The 19,424-nt window shown below is 46.6% G+C and overlaps 1 protein-coding gene across 1 annotated transcript; it reads left to right on the forward strand.

Annotated features, from left to right (window-relative positions):
- The first annotated feature begins 18,274 nt into the window (after positions 1–18,274).
- On the forward strand, positions 18,275–19,126 carry LOC138929401 (uncharacterized). Its single transcript, XM_070288835.1, has one exon. The coding sequence runs from the start codon at positions 18,275–18,277 to the stop codon at positions 19,124–19,126; it is 852 nt and encodes a 283-aa protein (XP_070144936.1).
- Positions 19,127–19,424: the final 298 nt, after the last annotated feature.

The following is a 19,424-nucleotide window of genomic DNA, read 5'->3' on the forward strand; positions in this document are numbered from 1 at the left end:
CGAGTGATGTTGGGCTTGATAGTGTTCATCCCACTTTTATAAAAATGATATTGCCAAAGATCTTAAGCAAAATAACATGTGTTCAATTCTGTTTTGACTATGTCTAGTTTTCCTACCTGGAAATCAGCCAAAATTGTTCCTGTCCCAAAACTAACGGCGCATATAGGCCGATACTGCAATTTTTATCCAAAGTCTTTAAGCAACTATTGGCCAAACAGATCAACTGCTTTTTGAGACAAAACACCCTAATGTGCAATAAAAAATCAGGCTTTAAACAATTTAGAAGCTGGACCACTGCAATAATAGGTATAACTGAGAGCATTCGACATGCAGGGTCGGTTCTTTACGCCGAAACCGCTGGCCCGTGCTGTCCCCGTCATCGCTAGGCTCGGACTCCCAATCCATAGCCTTGCCTGTGGGATGGTGTGGGCGGATGGAGTCATCCGGTGTGACGGGGGTGACGCCCGCATCTCCACATCCTGCGGCGAACCCTCGTCCTGTGCTGGCGTAGCGGACTCGGCTGGCGTCGGGGCTAGGTCTCCCGGCTCGCCGTAGATGTCGCCGATCCCGGCCCACGCGGGTACGGTGCTCCGACGTGGAAGCCCTGGTCCTCGGCACAGAGTAGGTTAAGAGTACTTATAATCTCCCCTCGTTGATAGCGAGGGTCCGTTGAACTCGGTGAGACGGCCCGGGTTGATCGCCGGCACGATCCTCGGCAGCATCACTGTCTTCGTCGGCGGGATTACCTGTGGAACCTGTGGGTTTTCCCTTGGGCAATACGGTGCGGTGAACTGCAGCTCGACTCCCGTCTCCTGGAGGTAGTCCTTGAACGCCTTACTGGTAAATTGAGTCCCGTTATCGCACACCATCTTTTTTGGAGCTCCGAAGCGATGATACGCTCGCGGAAGACTCGCATGAGAGTTGCTGTCGTTGACTTCCGAGGAGGACCAGCTCGACCCACTTGGTAAAAATGTCAAAGAACTCAAGGAACATGGTATTCCCCTCTTTCGAACGGGGTAATGGTCCGACGAAGTCTGCGCACAGTATACCAAAGGGCTCATTCACTTGTCTAGTCAGCATCTTCCCCGCTTGCTGTCGTTGTTCCGTTTTGTACTTCTGGCAGTGGATACATTGCTGCACGTACCGTTGTACGTCTCGGAACATCCCTGGCCAGTAGTACTTCTGCGAGATCCTGCTGATAGTCTTGCGTCCGGCTGTGGGTGCGTCATGGCACTCCTGCTTCGAGCTCGATGCTCCGCTGCTACGCAAAGCTTCCACGGTATGTAATCCTGGGCGTCTGACCGGTGCACTATGGGGCGAACGACCACTTTTTGTGGCATTAATTAATATCTCGAGAACGAAGCAACATTTTTAAGTTCCGTTTTTTGATATATGTTAATAATACAAATAGTAATATATTTTAGGAAAAATGGGCATGGTCCTGCCCTAAAATAAAATTAAAAAAAAAAAATTTTTTTTTCGGTGTATTCGAAAAATTTTTTTTCCACCAAAAATTTAAAATATAATATCTAAATAATACAATAAAGTAAAAACCAGAGTTGTCTTACCTTCTTCTTACATAAATCGATGCTTTACTATTTCGATTCACAGTTTTTTTTTAAGAAATAATACATAATGCTTGTTAAAATAATGTTTCCAACTAAAACCTGAAATTTAAGAAACTAGAATTGTTTTGTAATTAATATATTTATATTTCGCACCTATGGTTCTTCGTCATCGCCTTCGTTTTCCAGCACCAAATTTCATGAATATCCTAATAAGTTAGGGTCATCATCGTCCAATTCTTCTGTGGTGTTGAACTCGCAGGTTAATAATCTTGTTACCTCTTCTGGAAGGCAAAGCTTTTTTGTTACTCCTCTTTGGAGGTTTACTGAAGAAATTATAGGATCTGATGTGTCCATTGCCCTTTGAAATACATCATAAAAATTATCCTTTCGACTATTTTTTCTCGCATGGTGCAGCCGATCGGATTTGTAAAATGTATTCCTCGATTCGGCGCCCTCTTCTCCAAAGTAACCTACTGGAAGCACGGTGTTTTCTATAATGTCACCAGAGTGTATAAGCACTTTATGTACCGTTGCAGTCATTGGCAGCCAAGGATACTCATCAATAATAATTTCCGCAGTTTCATAGCAGAAGCTCTGAAACTTTCCAACATTAATCGGCAGCTGACATGAGAGGCAAATTAAAATTGTCCTTAGATTTGAAATAAGTTGTACGCTTATTCCTGTAATTTCAGAAAATGTTGTTGGGTCACTAAAAACACGACGAGCGGTGTTTCCATCATTTGTGCTGCCAAAGCCGCCAACTTTCGGTTGATCAACTTTCAGTGACATCTGTTTCCAAAACAAGGCTTGCACGTATGCTTTTCTTTCAGCAACTCTTCTCTTGTCTTCTTGGTTGTATATTCTCCATTTTTTTACCTGGCACTTATAGCCTGCGTGCAATATGAATTCAAATAACCGAATCCAACAGTGCAGAGGACTTAATCCAAAGTTAAGGTTACTCAAAACTGGAAGAAACTTTTCACATTTAAAGTTCTTATTGTTCAGAAAATCTTTTGGCTTAGATCCACAAATTGGACAAGCTTGGGATGAGTTCGTTCCCGTCAATGCGTTTAATACCTTCCCGTCGATAACTGTTAGATATAGTCGAAATTTTATGTACAAAACTTTTCCTTGACTTTTGAGAATTTTGCATGACTTTAAATTAAGTATCTCATTTTTCAGCGATTCATTTTCTTGAAGTATGAATTCTTTCGACTCCTTCATGAAAGCTAATTTCAAGGGACGACAAAATCGAATTGATTGTGGTGTCCTGTTATTCCACAACACGTTGTTGGATGCATCCACAAGTCTTAGTGGTGTTACAGTCGTAGCAAAAATACTTGAATCGCTAGTAATGGGTTGCTCTGACAAGTATCCTTGCTTGTAGTTTGACTGCCCAGAGCTGCCATCAAACCCATAACTTAATATAAGATCTGCAGTTAGGAATTCCGTGCCTTGATCTTTCATAACGCTTAAAATAACGTCTTCTTGCAGGCATGTAATCCGAGATGCTGTGTGGTCAAGAAGATTTTGTAAAGGTACCTCTGCCTTTGTATCGGATATTTGCAAATCCTTCGGCCGGCAATCTTTTTTCCGATCAGCAATCTCCTTGTACGATGGAAACAAATTGTTTTTGGTTTGCTCCCTAATTGCGTAATATTGTGCTTTTGTAAGGCCCTGGTCCAAAAGGAGAGCTAAACCCTCATTAGCAGAGACTTTTGTAGGGCTTGCAACTGGCCGGCTTAATAAATCTCTTATAGCTTTTTCTTTTTGTGGACATAACGCTAATAATCTTAGCACATAGGCAAGATCATACTGCGCCCGTTTTCGAGCAGCCGCACTCGCAGCTTGAATAAGAAATTTTATATTTCCTGCCCTCTTTGCAACAAAGTCTGCAACCTCCTTTCTTTGCGCTCTTATTTTTTTTGAAGTAAAGGGTAATGCAGGCCGTCCAACAGGTTTTGACCATTTTGTGAGAATTACTGATGTCTCAGAATTTAGCCAAGCAGAATGACTTCGTTCGAAGTGTTTTAAGTTCTCCGTTTACTCTTTTGCCAATTTATTGAAATTCTCCAGGATATGCTTTTGCTTTTATTTAATTATATTTTCTCATCCTGCTCAGAACAAGGTCCACGTATCGACGCTTTCAAACAATTAAAAATGGCATTCGCTTGTGCTTTACTCGTCGTCTCTGCGTTCCATTTTACGAACAATTCGCTGTTTTTCACTTTGAGGTTATCACCTTAAAATTTAAATTTTAGAGAAAGTGCGCAAAAGTGCACTTTTATACTAACAACAAATAATAAGAATAGATAACTCTACAACATATAATTAGTTTTAGAAGTGGACTCAGCTGGACTCACTTTGTTGCTCTAGTTAAACTATAAAAATACACCACAAATTCTTAGTTTTAGTAGGGTTAGAACTTACAGAAGATTATGGGGACACCACAGTTAATTTAAACAATCGACGACCACAAACACATAGTACAAACCACAAGAATTAAACTGCATTGTAAAAGTAGCACACTTATTAATTGTTTATACACTTTTTGGCTCTTTAAACTTTCACGATTTCTCAACGATTATCCAACAATCGGTAATCGCTGGAGTACGGTTAAAAAATATTTAGTTTAATGACTTTTAAAAAATGGGTTTATGCCACCTAAAGTGGTCGTTCGCCCCATAGTGCGGTGGCCAAGGTGCCGGTACAACTCTCCGTTTTCGGTGATACAATCAGGGAACTTCTGAGGGTCGTCTCGGACGTCCTTCGTTTTTCTTTGGAGCCACTTGCACTGGTGCTCTCCTTGCGCTAGTATTTGCAGGTGTTCCATTGTACTTCCCACGGCGGAAGTGTACGTATATTGGTATTCTTGGAGGTCTAGCGCCCATCTGGCAATTCTTCCGGTGGGCTGCTTTTCTATCTGGTCGAGCCATTTAAGCACCAGATGATCGGTGACAACGTCGAACCTATACCCTTCAAGGTAGCATCTTAGCTTCCGGATTCCCCAGACAATTGACAAGCCCACCTTCTCCGTGGGTTAATAGTTCAGCTCGGCGGCGTTAAGTTTCCGACTGACGTAGGCAATGTCTACTGGGTTTCCTGGGTTAATACTCCCCCGAGTCCATAGTTACTGGCGTCCGTCTGCAGTGTCATCTTGACAGAGAAATCAGGGCATGCCAGCACCGGCGCGTCTGTCAGCAGATTTTCAGGAGTTAAAATGCACTCTGTTGCTCGGCTTTCCACTTCCACCTCTAATTTTTCTCAGCAAGTTAGTCATGGGTTGCACCACCGAAGCGAAGTTTGGCACGAATCTGTACCATGAAGCCGTCCCGAGGCATCTCCTCAGTTCCCGTAAGCTCGTGGGAGGGCTTAAGTTGCGCACGGAGGCTACCCCTTCTGTGTCGGTGTGGATACCTTGATCGCTGATCACGTGTCCCAGATCTTCTATCTTCCTCTTGAAGAATGAGCACTTCTACTGGTTGATCCGCAGGTTGGCTCTCCTTAGCCGTTGGAACACTTTGCGTAGGTTCTCCATGTGTTTCTCGAGACTCGCTCCAATGACGATGATATCGAGGTACGCAAATGGGTGTGGGTCGAGGTCAGGCCCGATCACGCTATCCAGCGCCCTCTGAAATGTGGCCGGGGCCGAATGGCATGACCCGCCTCTTCCAGGCACTGTGAACGGTTTGCAAGCTCGGCTGTCAATAGCCATGGGTATCTGCCAGTATCCATTGCGCAGATCCAAGGTCGGGATGTATTTGGCGTTTCTCAGACGCTCTAGGATATGGGTAATCCGGGGTAGCGGATATGCATCCGGGACATTGGCCGGTTTCCTTTCGTACCACGACTAAGGGGGCACTGTGTGGCCTACGCCACGGATCGATGCAACCCTGCTCCAGCAACGCTTCCACCTGGTCATCGATGATCCGTTGCATGGCGGGATTTTTCGGAAAGTAGCGTTGCTCAATCGGCCGATCATCCCTCATGGTGATTCGGTGCTCGGTGATGTCGGCTACTCCTGCCATTCCCACGAATTGAGCTAGCTGCTAGCTGAGGAACGCTTGTACGTGTGGGTGGGTCTCGCCGTCGTTCTTCTTGTGTTCGTGGTCTGAGTGTTGGTGATCCTGGGTTTTGGATTCCTAGCGTGTTCTCTTTGTGTTTCTCGTTGCCCTGCTCTCGCATATACTCCTCTGTGTCAGTATCCTCGCGTATCTCCCGATGTTCTCTGTTGTTGTTCTCAACACGTGTTCTCAGCTGTCGTTCTACGATGTGCTGCCCGTGTGTTTCTAGCTCGTGGTTCTCCTTCCGCTCTACGTTGTTTTCCTCGCGCTCTGCGTTGTTCTCCTCGCTTGTTTCTGTGTTCCTCACTGCATCGTTGATCTCGACCTATGATGCAGTCTGGTTACCTTTTCGTGTTCCTTAGTATCCGTTAGTATCCGTGTCGTTCCGTGGTCTTATATCGTTATTGGCTATGCCTGGGGGTGGGTTCAAAGTCCTAGGGGTATCTTCGTGGCCTGGTGTCGTTCTTGCTCGAGTTTAAGGTCGTGATGCCGGTTGGTGGTTTCTTTGATCGACATGATCTGGTCCGCTGTGCCTGGCGTTGTCGCGTTCTCCGGGTCGGTGTAGAGAGAGCGTGAGGCTTGCCGTCCCACATCGGAGGGTGGTGCCAATAGAGGCAAGGAAATCCATCCCGAGGATTAGTGGTTCCACCATTGCGGGCATTACAAGCAGCAGAACCTGAATTGTCTTCCGCGCGAGTGTCACATCAGCTAGAAGCAACCTTGACACTTCGGCTCGAGACGTGTCGGGTAGGTTGATCTGAGTGCGGATCTCCATAAACTGGTGGAATTGCCTCACTACTCTTTAATGAGGGCAACAAAATTTCGCCGTAAATCGTCGACGACTCCCTCAGGGAAGAACCCAAATTCCTCGGCGAAAGCTTGTAGTTCTGACATCAAGCAGGAATAAATCCAACGCGAAGAGACCCCAGAATTTTTAATTAACCGTGGAACGAACTCACCGGCAATTTTCTGGTCGGGATCCATAGCTTCGATGTGTTCCTCTGCGTTGTCTTCTTGTACAATTTCTTTTTCACTGTCATTGGCCACTTTGTTGGAGTCTATGTTTATGAATTTTTTATCTTCCTCCTTTTTGCACTGACACTCGGTCGCGTTAACTGTTCGAGTTCGCGAGTAAGCTCGTGGGCTTAATACCGGGCGCGAGTACTGGTTTGATACGTTCACGATTTTTACTTTTTTTCGAATTTTTAGGTTATGTCACTCGTTCCGGGGTTACGCACTCCCCATACAGGTGGTATTTTACCTAGTACTTTCTCCCTAAAGTCCCTGCTCGGGCGCCACTTGTCACGTAGTTCTCTGGCCGGGATAAAATCTAAGTCGGGGCCAAGGAACTTAAACAAGAATATTTATATAGAAAGCGAGGGGGGGTTGGAAAAGTACCTAGGAATAAGGCTCACCGATCTAATTGCGTCGTAGGATGTGTATGCGGGCGCAGTACTACGTGGTTCGGGGCCAAAAGGCGTATGCTTGGTGGTGGAGGTGTGCGTCACGACCGCCACGTGGCGGGCACCGCACTTCTTGGGGTGTAAACCAGGAAAAGTCACCGCTGGCGCCCCTCGTTGACGGGTGCGGTCGGCCCTAACAGCGCCGTCTGTCGGGCAGTGACGATCGCACTACTGGGTGTGGAACTCGGGCGGCTCGGGACTGTGATCATCCCCAAGAACGGTCACTCGGGTCAGGTTGTGGTTCCGACTACGGGGTGGGACTTTCGCCGGGATGCGCGCGGCGGCCACCGAGACTACTCTCCTTAGGAGAATCTAGGGGTATGGGCCCTACCATGATACAATCATAGTAGGTAGTCTACTCGGAAAATTTCGGTCCCTCTACAATCATAGCAATGAGTGCGAGTGAGAGGGTCTCAATCTAGCAAGTGCGAGCGAAACGACATTAGGATGTGTTGATTAACCCGTATGTGATGTATGGGGCTTTAAGTTTCCTTTTAAAATAAAAAGAGTTGATTTTATTTTATAATTTAATTTTTAACAGTTTAGAGTTGGAAATGAGTCGTTGTTTTTGTTTTTGTGTTGACAGTCTTTTGTTCAACTTCTTAATCCTAAATTATATTTTAATCTTAAAATTAAATGTTTTTATAGGTAAACTAATATTTATGTTTACGGCGCGCGTGGCAAAAAGTCATGTTGCATAAGGGTTCATTTGTAAAAAAAATCGTCCGTAGCCAACCTTTCAACACAAAAGCCGAACAAGAACTGAAGCAAAACCCGAGTGCTTTGACTGCCGAATAGACTACCTACTATGATTGTATCATGGGCCCTACTACTCCGGCTGTGCTCGGAGACTACGAAAATGTACTGCTTCGGATGGGCTCGGAGGCTACAGGGAACTAATACTCCGGATGGGCTCGGAGACTACGAGAATTTACTGCTCCGGATAGGCTCGGAGACTACGGGGAACTACTACTCAGAATGGGCTCGGAGACTACGAGAATCTACTGCTCCGGATGGGCTCGTAGGCTACGGGGAACTACTACTCCGGATGGGCTCGGAGGCTACGAGGATGTAGTTCTAGGGTAGGGCACGCAGAGGGAAAGGGGGGAAAGTCTCGGCCAAAAATGCGTCGCGTAAATGTGAAAGCTCCTACTAGAACCAATTGGACCACAACAGTAATTAAAAAAAAACTTGAAGAAAAAAAAAAAAGAAATGGCATGAAGCCACAGAAAGAATTACAATATTAAGAAGCAAGCCCAGAGTCTTAATTAATATTGGGTAGAAGAGTAAAACCTAAGAGAACAGAGCCAAACAGAACAGAGGTGAACAGAGTACAGACTAACAGAAGCAAGCCAAGCTCGATAGAGACAACTGAGCAAAGGAGAGGTAAAACGATCAAAGCAGGAAGAGGCAAGCCAGACAATGCGCAGCCGCCTATACGTGGCAATGGGAGCTGCGAACAGAAGCAGCAGCGCCCCAAAGCCACCTAATGAGTGACCACGAACGACGATGTCACACACCGACAGCGCTAGCCGCGGCTGAGGCGGACTTGAGCTGCAGCCCGAGACCTCAAAAAGAAACGTTCGGGAGGATCGAGGCAGCGCTGCCGCCAAAGCTTAGGGCAAAATTATACCACCGCCACGCCACACCATTTTTAAAAGCAGACGTTTCCGAAAAAGAAATCACACACAGTGCCTAGAAATCTAATTCCATGAATAGTACTGGAAACATCAAATAAAGATATTAAACATGTACCACTCACTCGCCGTTTTCTTGTTTCCAACGGGATAGGCAAAGAGGACCGTGTTCCCTTCCCCCCAATAGGTCTCCCACCGCATCCGATCAGTCACTGCTGGATATTTCCGAGCACGCCCCGAGGTGGCACCGGAGTAGGAGCCCGCCGCCACTGCCCCGCAGGACACATCCTAACCCTCCACCCCACGTTGCCCCCTTCAAAAACTAGAAAAATCGGTGGTGTCTTGGGACTCGGGTGCATTCCGAACACCATGGTCGGCCGTTGCCGATCTTAGCCGCTCACTGCAGCCAAGCTGGCTGTGGCCGTGGCCTCTTTTTCGATGCTTAGAGTTAGTATTATGTATGCAGCGAAATAAAGCTGATCGACCGATCTGAAGTTCCTCCACGACGCCCCCGGCTTTTTTCTACTAGGTTTCCCTTCTTTTCATATTTTTCAAGGATCTTCAGTGGAAAGATCGCCCCCCTCCTAAACAGTGGTCCTTCGAGCCGGATCCTTGAAAAATAAATTAATCATCTAGGGTGCACTTTCCAAGCGCGTGCCTTGATTGACTCTGGTTCCGAGGCGACCTTCAATCTCGTGAAACTGCCGTTCAAGACCATTCAGGCCCAAGTCTCCGGCCTTAACCAAACCATTTCAGTCCACGAAACTCTGCCATTTCTCCATTCGAGCTCATTTCAGACCCGGACTGCAGTTGGAAACGGCAGCGTACGTCCTTCCGCAGTCTGCCTTCGTACCCCGTCCCACCAGACTTTCTAAAGGGACTTCCTGACATACCTCTTGCGGACCCCAAGTTCTTTGAGAGCTCCCAAATCGATGTCTTGATAGGAGCCGACATCCTTCCGTCAGTCCTCCTAGGCAACTCCAAGGCGAATATTTGTGATTCTCTTTTCGGCCAGGAAACCATTTTTGGGTGGGTGTTGACAGGTCCCATATTTCCGATTGACTCACGAAATGTGTCCGCCTTCTCCACACGAGTCACCTGCGGCTCCGACGACTCGATGGACCAGCTCCTCACCAAATTTTGGGAAGTAGAGGAAGTGCCCACATAGATCGTCTCCGAGTCTGATTCTGTCTGTGAACGCAATTTTGTCCGAACTACACGAAGGGACAGTTGTGGCAAGTACGTTGCGACGCTCCCCTTGCGCAACCCCGAGCATAGTGTTTCCGAGCTCTCATCTTCAAGATCCTTCGCTCTGGCTCAATTTCTGCGTAACGAACAGCGCCTCAAGGCCCGATACGACTCTGTGATCCAAGAATACCTCGACTTAGGCCACATGGCCGAAGTTTCTTCGAGGACCCGTTCCGCTACTTATTAACTTCCGCATCATGCGGTTCTCAAGCCCGAAAGCACAACCACTAAGGTGCGTGTGGTCTTCAACGCCTATAGCCTTTCCGCAAACGGGACAAGCCTTAACGATATTCTCTACGCGGGCCAGGTCTTACAGTCCGACCTCACAATTCAAAGCCTAAAGTGGCGATACTTTTGGGTTGTTTTCAATGCCAACATCGACCATACTTCATTCCAGCGCATTCTGTTTCGCAATCCCGAGGGGGAAATCGGTGACTACGAATTGGGCCCTGAGTTCAGCGGGATTTCCACTAAGAAAGTGAACCTCCAATAGTAAGGCGATTTTGGCCAACATCCCGAATGACCATCTCCTTCACTCCGACTTCCTGGAATTTAGCACAGCTAAAACTCTCGGCGTGCGGTGGAAGGCGACGTTCGCTCCGAGCACAACCCGGCAGATCTCGCCAGCCGGGGAATAGCGCTCCAAGACCTCGCGGACAGCCAACGACGAAGGCCCCGAAGCGAGTGGCCCATGCAAGGCGATGTCTCCCCTGTAACTGACCTCGAGAAGCGAGCAGTCAAAGTCCATGTTGCGAAGGTTCCTCCTGAAGACATTCTTGAACGTTTTTCCACACTGGATAAGGCGTTGCGAGTTCTCGCCTACGTCCATCGCTTCATCCAGCGCTTGCGGACGCTCCTGTCGTCGGTAGAGGATATCTTAACAGCTTCTGAAATCGTGTCAGTTGAGCGACTTCTTATTTCCGTGACGCAACGCAGGCACTTCGTCCTTGAGATGGGCTGCTTAAGCCAAAAACAACCAATTCCAACATCCAGTCTGGTTCAAAATTTGAACCCGTTCCTTGATTCTAATGGGCTCATGAGAGCATGCGGCCGGGTTACAACTTCCGAACTTCTCCAATATGATGAACGAGGAATTTGGGGAGGAATTTGGTTGGCAAGGTATGCGTCATCCACAATAGGAAGTTGCAAACGCAACTCATGGGAGACTTGCCAAAGGAACGGACCTTCTTCTCGCGTCCTTTCACATATAACGGCATGGACTACGCCGGTCCCTTCGACATCAAAATTTATACGGGACGAGCCTGTCTCATCACCAAGGTGCGTGTTGGTGTTCGTGTGCTTCTCCACTAAGGCCATTCACTTAGAGCCTACGTCTGACGTTACTACGAAAAAGTTTCTCGCCGCTTTCGCCCGTTTCGTGTCTCAAAGAGGATGCCCCCGTCAAGTGCAGTCGGATAACGGAAAGACTTTATTGGGGGCGGCTGCCCAACTCTCCCGAGACTTTCCCCACGCTCTCAAAGAGGCTGTGACGGGGGCCTATAGTCACCAGCAGCTGCTCTGGCAGTTCATTCCTCCGGGAGCACCCCACATGGGAGGCTTTTGGGAGGCAGGCGTGAAAAGCTTCAAAACCTTGTTTTACAAGTCTACGGCCAAGCGAAAGTACACGTTTGAAGAGCTAGAATCGAAGCGTGCCTGAATTCGCGTCCGCTCGCTCTAATGTCCGAAGACCCCGCCGACTTGTTGGCACTTACGTTTTGGCACTTTCTGGTTGGAGGCCCTTTCCTCGTCGTGGTTGAACCCGAGATCAAGGGGGTCACCACATCTATTATAAACCGCTGGCAACATCTGAAGGCTCTCCATCAGCACTTTCGACTGCGACGGAAGAAGGAGTACCTCAAGGAACTCCATAAGCGGAATAGGTGGCGAGCTCCTACCAGAAATCTCCGTGCCGGGAATATGGTAGTCGTCAAGGAAGCTAACCTTCCGTCCAATGAAAGGCGATTAGGCAGAATTGACGCGGTGTTTCCAGGAGTCGATGGCCATGTCCGTGTGGTCGACATCCGCACCGCGCGGGGACTCATCAAGCGTCCCATTGCGAAGGTCGTTCTGCGATCCTATCGATGCCGAGTCTGCAGAGGGATCCTTCCGCTACGGAAGTGCCGTCAATTCCGCCGCTTGAGTGCTGAGAAGAGGCTCCGGGCCGTCCTGGCCAACCGGTACTTCCCCAGATGTTTGGCTGACGTGCACTCCGACGGGTCATGTCGTCGAGGTGATCGTTGCAAAACGTGCGGCCAGGACCACCACACGCTCCTGCATCTCTCCGAGCCGCCGATGTCGTCACGCCAGTCTCTCCCGGCAAACCGCCGGTCAAGGGATACCGTTGCCAGGTCTCTGTCAGCCGCTCCACGGCCCCGTCAACAGCTCCTCGCCCCACGCCCGACACCCCTAGACATTTTTCCGCCGCTCGTCCGGGTACTCAGACGACCGCGGCCGCTGCTTTGTCGCTGTCGTCGCTTCTGCAGCGGCACAGCGTGAACATTCTGCCAACTGCGTTGGTGCAGATCCACACCGGGAGCTTCGGAGCTTCGACACGGCCGCGCTCATGGATCCGTGCACACCCACGAGCTGCATCGACGCGTCGCTAGCCGACTACGAACGTCGGGGATGAACAGATTTGTTCTGCCATCGTCGGCTCCAAGATCGACAGCGCCGTCCGGCTCGACGTTGTCTTCAAGATAGAGCCTCTCGTGCGCATCCGCACCCCAGTTCAGGAGCTCAGCGATGCGGTGCGTGCCCACTTCCGGGACATCACGCTGGCCGATAAGCGGTTCTACCGCCATGCATCAATTTCCGTGATCTTGGGCGTACCCGTGGGTGATAAGACCGGGCTTTCGAAAGATCGACGACGGATTGCCGGTGACCCGAGCACAATCTTTGGATTGGTCGTGTCCGGAGCTTGTCGCCAGCCATGAGAAGGACGGCTCCTTTGCAACCCGAGTGATTGCAAGGGTTGGCGAGATGTTAAGGTCAGCGGCCAACTGTGCGCCACTGCTCGCTGAGCTGACGGAGCTTTTCCCTCTCGCCCCTTTAATTCTCTCGCACCGCTTTCACACTCCGGAGAGCGGGCCTCGGGTGCATTCCGAACACCATGGTCGGCCCATGCCGAGGATCGCCCCGCTCCTAAACACTTACAAACTTCGTTAAATTTCATGTGTTGTCTTTAGTGAAATTGGCAAACAATCAGGCAGCAAGCCAGTAGTCATCTACTCGAATCTATTACCAATATTTTTGTTGTTGTGCCTACGAAAAACTAGCCTGTACAAGGTATCAACAGGGCCAAATTAGTGAGCATAGTGCATCAACGTCCAAAAAAAATAGTCAATCTGAAATATTTTAATGTTACACTAATACACTAATACTAATTTTATTGTAACACAGAAATACTAGAATTTTTCGAATGGATGCAACTTAAAATATGTAAAATAAATTGTTTACTGTTGGGATGCATGACTTAATCTGACTCCGATTCCCATATGACCCCGAGTTTTGGCAGAATGAATTTTGTTCGAGTCACTTGTGTTTGCTGAATTAAAACGGGCTGCTTGTTTAATGTTTAAAGCTGATCCACTTTTGTCCACTTTGCCTTCCACTGGAACATAATGGTTCAAATAGTTTTCAGCTTGAACCCGCCCCACTACTGCAGGTGAAGGTAGACGTTCTAGCATTTCTGTTGAATGCACTTTAAGGTGAGTGTAAACGGCAACATAGCTTTGAGTGGTATCGAGCTCGATATGCTGGTCCAGTACCGAGCGGCCAGGAAGCTCAAAATGTTTTCCCAATATTGGCTCTCTAATGGGTCGGTCCAAAAGTTTTCTTAACTCAGTCACCTCCTCCGTCTGAACGGTATCTTCCTCACGATCATCTGCCGGTTTCCCTTCAGATCGTTTTACGATTCTCTCTGACTGTATTCCCGATATTACTTTAAGAGTCGTTGAGCTTGCTACCTTCTTGATATCTGGAGGCATACGATAAACGTGGCTTTCATCGCCAGCTTGCTCAAATGGTGTAAGTTTAGACCATGGCAATACTGTACCTAGCGTGCCCAGATATCGACCACCTTGAGTCCAAAGACGGCACGAGTAATCGTGGCTGCCCCTAAAAAAATGAATGTTATAAAAAATTTGATTAGACTAATTATTTCATCCACCTACGTAAATAAGATTTTCGGAAGGTTGATGAATGAAATGGAGTTAATAGCCTTCAGATGTCCTTTGTAGGAACTTACAAGAAGCGGCTCCGGCTGATTCCTCACAGCTCGTTTTGCTCTAGTCAAGAAGAGCTCCTTTCGGAGAAATATAAACTCCAGTCGAAGTTTAGGAATGCAAACTTTAATTTTTTCTTGATCTGGAACGCTGCAATGTCAAAAAATAAAAAGTAATGTGAAAGAAATGAAAATGTTTAGTTCGAAAATGGAATTTAAAAATTATTATTATTATTTTAAAGCCCTTGCAGAGTTTTAGAAGTATAATTTAAGACACAAGCTTCTGGACGTCAATGCATTAAGATCTACACATTTAAGGGGGGATATACATGTAAACCAAAATTTTTTGATCAATTTTTTTTTTTTTTTGGTTTAAAATATAGTTTATTTTTTAAAGAATATGCTATGTAAGTTTCATTATCTCAAATCAAGTGTATACGCAAGGGATACGTGGGCGCATCAAAAACTTTAAACGTCTTTTTCTCAGCTTTAAATTTTTGCATTTTTACCTATGCTATGGACACGATTCACAAAAACCTATATAACATATCAGACTGAATATAAAATTATTATGATCAGCATGAAATTATCTTCTATTTGAACCTAAATGGGGGTAATAGAAATTAGTATTACTATTTTCTAAGGGGTGGGAAGTGAAAACTGATTACCTGAAACGGCATTTTTTCCTTCAGAACAAAATAAAATTTTTTTGTCTTAATTTCTTTTTGTTTTTTTGGTTCAAATAGATGATAAAGGTGTAATGAATACAAAAAAAATTTGTTTACGGATTTCCGACACAAATTGCGAACTCTATCGAGTCCATAGCCGGGAAACCCAAAGCTCGAGGCGGTGCGGCTTATTTTTCAAAGGTACGCCATTTTGTAAAATATTGTGTATAACAAAATTTTTTTATCATCTACAATGCTACTTTTAACTATTTCAAAAGTTTCACCAATTTTGCTTCACACTTTCCTACATTAAAAAATCATTCGAAAAATGACTAATTTTTGACCGTTTACATGTATATCCCCCTTAAGTGGCCCTATAAAACCTGTAACCAATATTTACAATTAAATACTCAGGCAAGGTGTTTGTACTTGATACGCTTGTCGTTCGATTCTTATTTTAAATAGACTCCTTCTGAATGGCCCCTTTGGCGGAGCACCGATGACCTTGGGGAAGCAATCGAGTCATAAGTGCTCCGCCAAATTTTAAAATATTATTACAACATTATAAAATTTATTCATTGACAAAAAAATCATGCAATCTAGCCCGTATTCCCATTTTCGGGGTGTTGGAAATAAGTCCCTAAGAAATTAGTACCCAAAAGAAAAATTAAATAAGGCCCCCAATTCCGATTCTAATTTAAAGTGTATGTTTTTATAAATGCCTAAGTCACAGTGAAACATTCTGTTTCGAATATTATTTTATTATTTATTATTTTATTATTAAGAAATATCAAATATCTGCCCTTATAAATCCATATCCTTACCTCAAACCGGATAAGGAGTGTTTTTTAATGATATGCTCCGGTGGTCAGAGGCAAGGATAGATGTCTTAAAATATTATTTTTGTTAAAGTCTAATGACATTTCAAACAAGAAAGGAAGCTAACTTCGGCACGCCGAATGCCAATTCTCCAAAAAACGTTGTTAGGATGGATAATCTCTGGTCGTTACCAAACCAAGCCCACTATAGTCCACAGCTACTCATTAACTCTGGAGGATGCTATTAACCGAAACGTCGAGCGATTGTGGAAGGTTGAAGATGTTAGCAAGTCGGCTGACATATACACACCAGAGCAGCGCAAATGTGAGGAGAAATTCGACGACTCTGTTCGCCGTGACGATGATGGACGCAAAGTGGTTCGGCTGCCATTTAAAACGGATCCCAGCTTGCTTGGCAATTCGTATGAAACTGCACGAAGACGATTTCAAGCGCTTGAACGCCGACTCAGTCGCTCAGCGGATATGAGGTCGAAATACATAGACTTCATGCAGGAATTTGAAGCTCTGGGACATATGAGTTTAGTAGAGATGCCTCAACTCAATGTACCACACTTTTATATACCCCATCATTGTGTGCTCAAGCCAACGAGTACGTCAACCAAACTAAGAGTTGTCTTCGACGCATCCTGTCAGACAACGAGTCAGAAATCGCTAAATGATTTGCTCATGGTCGGACCAACAATTCAACCCGATCTATATACACTGCTTTTACGCTTTCGCACATATCGCTACGTGATCACGGCTGACGTGGTTAAGATGTTTAGACAAGTCCTCGTTGACGCGGAGGACCGTAAGTTTCAGTACATTCTCTGGAGGAGCAACGCCGTAGAACCAGTACGCACCTTCGAACTCAACACTGTAACTTATGGGACCGCAACGGCACCATACCTAGCCATACGAAGCGTGATATATCTGGCGGATCAAAATTCGAACAAGTTCAAGGTCGGTGCTGATGCCATTAAAACCTCGTTCTATGTTGATGATTTCCTTTGCGGAGCGGACACAGTGGACGGCCTCGCTCGAATCAAGGCAGAGGTTTCCGAAATTCTTAGTAGTGGCGGATTTGAGCTTGCGAAATGGCACTCAAATTACACTAAGTTCGTCGACGATCGCACCATTAAGGATTTGAATTTAGAAGAAGATTCAGTGACCAGCACGTTAGGTTTGAAATGGGATCAACGATACGATATATTCAAATTCGCATTTGTACCAAAACACACATCGGAAACCGTCTCAAAACGGACAATACTCTCGATAGCCTCATCATTATTTGACCCATTGGGCTTAGTCACGCCAATAAAAATAGTTGCTAAAATCATTCTGCAGTAACTATGGCTGCTCAAGTTAGACTGGGATGAATCGGTGCTGCAAAATCTTCATGCAGCATGGACATCGTTTCTCTCATCACTTTCGTCGTTGGAATCGCTGTCAATACCACGCCTTTGCTTACAGCCGAGTCTCCGGAGTCTACAGTTACATGGATTCTGCAACGCCTCGATCAGAGCCTATGGTTGCTGTATATATGCACGTACAGTTGGGGCAGATGGCAGCATTAAGATACGTCTCATAACATCGAAATCCAGAGTCGCTCCCACTAGGAAATTGTCGCTACCAAAGTTGGAGTTATGTGGAGCGCACTTGTTATCAAACCTATTGCGCAAGATACAGAAGATATTTGCAGACTACCAACCAACGGTATTCTTATGGAGTGATGCTCAGATTGTTCTTCACTGGATTCAACAACATTCGGCTACACTTTCTACGTTTGTCGGAAACCGTATTTCCGAAATCCAGGAAAACACTTCCAGTTGCGACTGGAGACATGTTCCGACGCACGAGAATCCAGCAGATCTACTCTCCAGGGGCTGCAACGCAGCTGAATTACAGCAGTCGATATGGTTCGACGGTCCCGCATATTTACTACAAGATCAGCTACACTGGCCAGCGGAAAGTTCTGGCAATATTGATCCGGATGTGGTCCAGCTGGAAAAACGCAAATCGGCCTTTACTATAGTCACCATCAACAATCATCTTCTGGAAGCTGTATATACTATTAGTTCTCACAATCGTTGCATACTAGTTGTCGCCTGGGTACTTCGTTTTGTTCACTTCGCCAGAAAGCTGCAGCCGTTCGCAACATTATCGTCATCACCACAGGAATTGTCTCGCGCATTGCACTGCATTTGTAGGAACTTGCAGGCCAAGCATTTCTCTGAGGATATAGGACTGCTGCAAAAGGGCAAGCTGACTCGCACTAACTTACGAAATCTGAATCCCTTCCTACAGGTTACTGATGGGTTTGAGTTGCTCAAGGTCGGAGATCGTCTGGAACTAGCTAATGTTCCTGACACCCAAAGGCATCCCATTCTTCTCCCAAGCAAGGATTTCTTTGTGCACCAATACGTACAGCACATCCATTTGAAGAACTTCCACGCCGGCCCAAAGGCTCTAGTCGCACTCATACGCCTACGATTTTGGATCGTCAATGCACGAGACTTGGCACGCCGCGTCGTAAGGTCCTGCGTACACTGCGTACGATATCGACCAACTCTGGAGAAACAAGTCATGGGTCAACTGCCCGTCGAACGCCTGACGCAGTCAAGACCATTCTCTAGATGCGGTGTTGACTTTTGCGGTCCGATTAACATATACGCGCGTATTCGAGGCAAGGCACCTTCCAAGGGATACATTGCAGTCTTCATATGCTTCGCTACCAAGGCAGTGCACGTCGAAGTAGTGTCAGACCTGTCAAATGACGCATTCATTGCCGCACTGAAACGCCTAATAGCAAGGCGCGGATTGCCCTCTGACATATTTTGCGACAACGCTACAAACTTCGTAGGAGCCAACAACAAGGCACCCCACTTTGGTGGCTTATGGGAAGCAGCCGTCAAGAGCGTCAAGGGACTGCTGAACCGCACGCTGGCCAACACTCGTCTGACGTTCGAAGAGCTTACCACCGTCACTGCTGAAGTGGAGGCTATACTCAACTCTCGGCCTCTTCCACCACTATTGACGGACCCGAACGATCTTGCTGCCCTCACACCAGGTCACTTCCTTGTGGGTGATTCCCTGCGATCACTCCCTGAGCCTTCAGTCGAGGATTCAAAGGTGGACCACCTGGAGCGCTGGCAAAGGGTCAGCGCGATCAAGCAATATCTTTGGCGTCGCTGCTCGCACGAGTACATCAACGAGCTTCAAATGAGGACCAACTGGACCCAGGCATCCCCGAATCTCTCCGTGGGAGACATGGTCCTCATACACGAAGACAATCTGCCGCCGCAACGCTGGCTGTTGGGGCGCATCGAAGCAGCCAAACCAGGCAAGGATCAACGCGTGCGCGTCGCTGACGTGCGCACTGCCAAGGGAGTCTACCGACGCCCCATACATAAACTCGCTCTGCTGCCTGTCTCTTGAAAGTTGGCTTCAGACTTTCAATGGGGCCGGGATGTTGGGTCAAACCCAATTGGATTAAACAGCCAAGACGCAACCCAGCTTATCTTACGTTTTAGGCACATTTGCGAGCAAATGCAGCTGATCTCTCTGGCTCCGCTGGAGAGGTTTTTTTTAATGATTAGATGTTTATCTTGGCTCTGGCCACTCTTGTAATTAACTCTTGTAAAAATAGCTGAACTGAACTGATCTGATTGATGAAATATAAATTAATGTCACCTCCTAATAATAATAAATAAATATTCAAGAACAAGCTTTTGAA

This window comes from Drosophila kikkawai, unplaced genomic scaffold, assembly GCF_030179895.1.
Source record: "Drosophila kikkawai strain 14028-0561.14 unplaced genomic scaffold, DkikHiC1v2 scaffold_184, whole genome shotgun sequence".
In the NCBI taxonomy this organism is placed as follows: Eukaryota; Metazoa; Arthropoda; class Insecta; order Diptera; family Drosophilidae; genus Drosophila; species Drosophila kikkawai.

What these genes read in the sequence shown, in the direction of transcription:
- LOC138929401 (XM_070288835.1), top strand. Translation starts at nt 18,275, where the DNA reads ATGGGTCAACTGCCCGTCGAACGCCTGACGCAGTCAAGACCATTCTCT.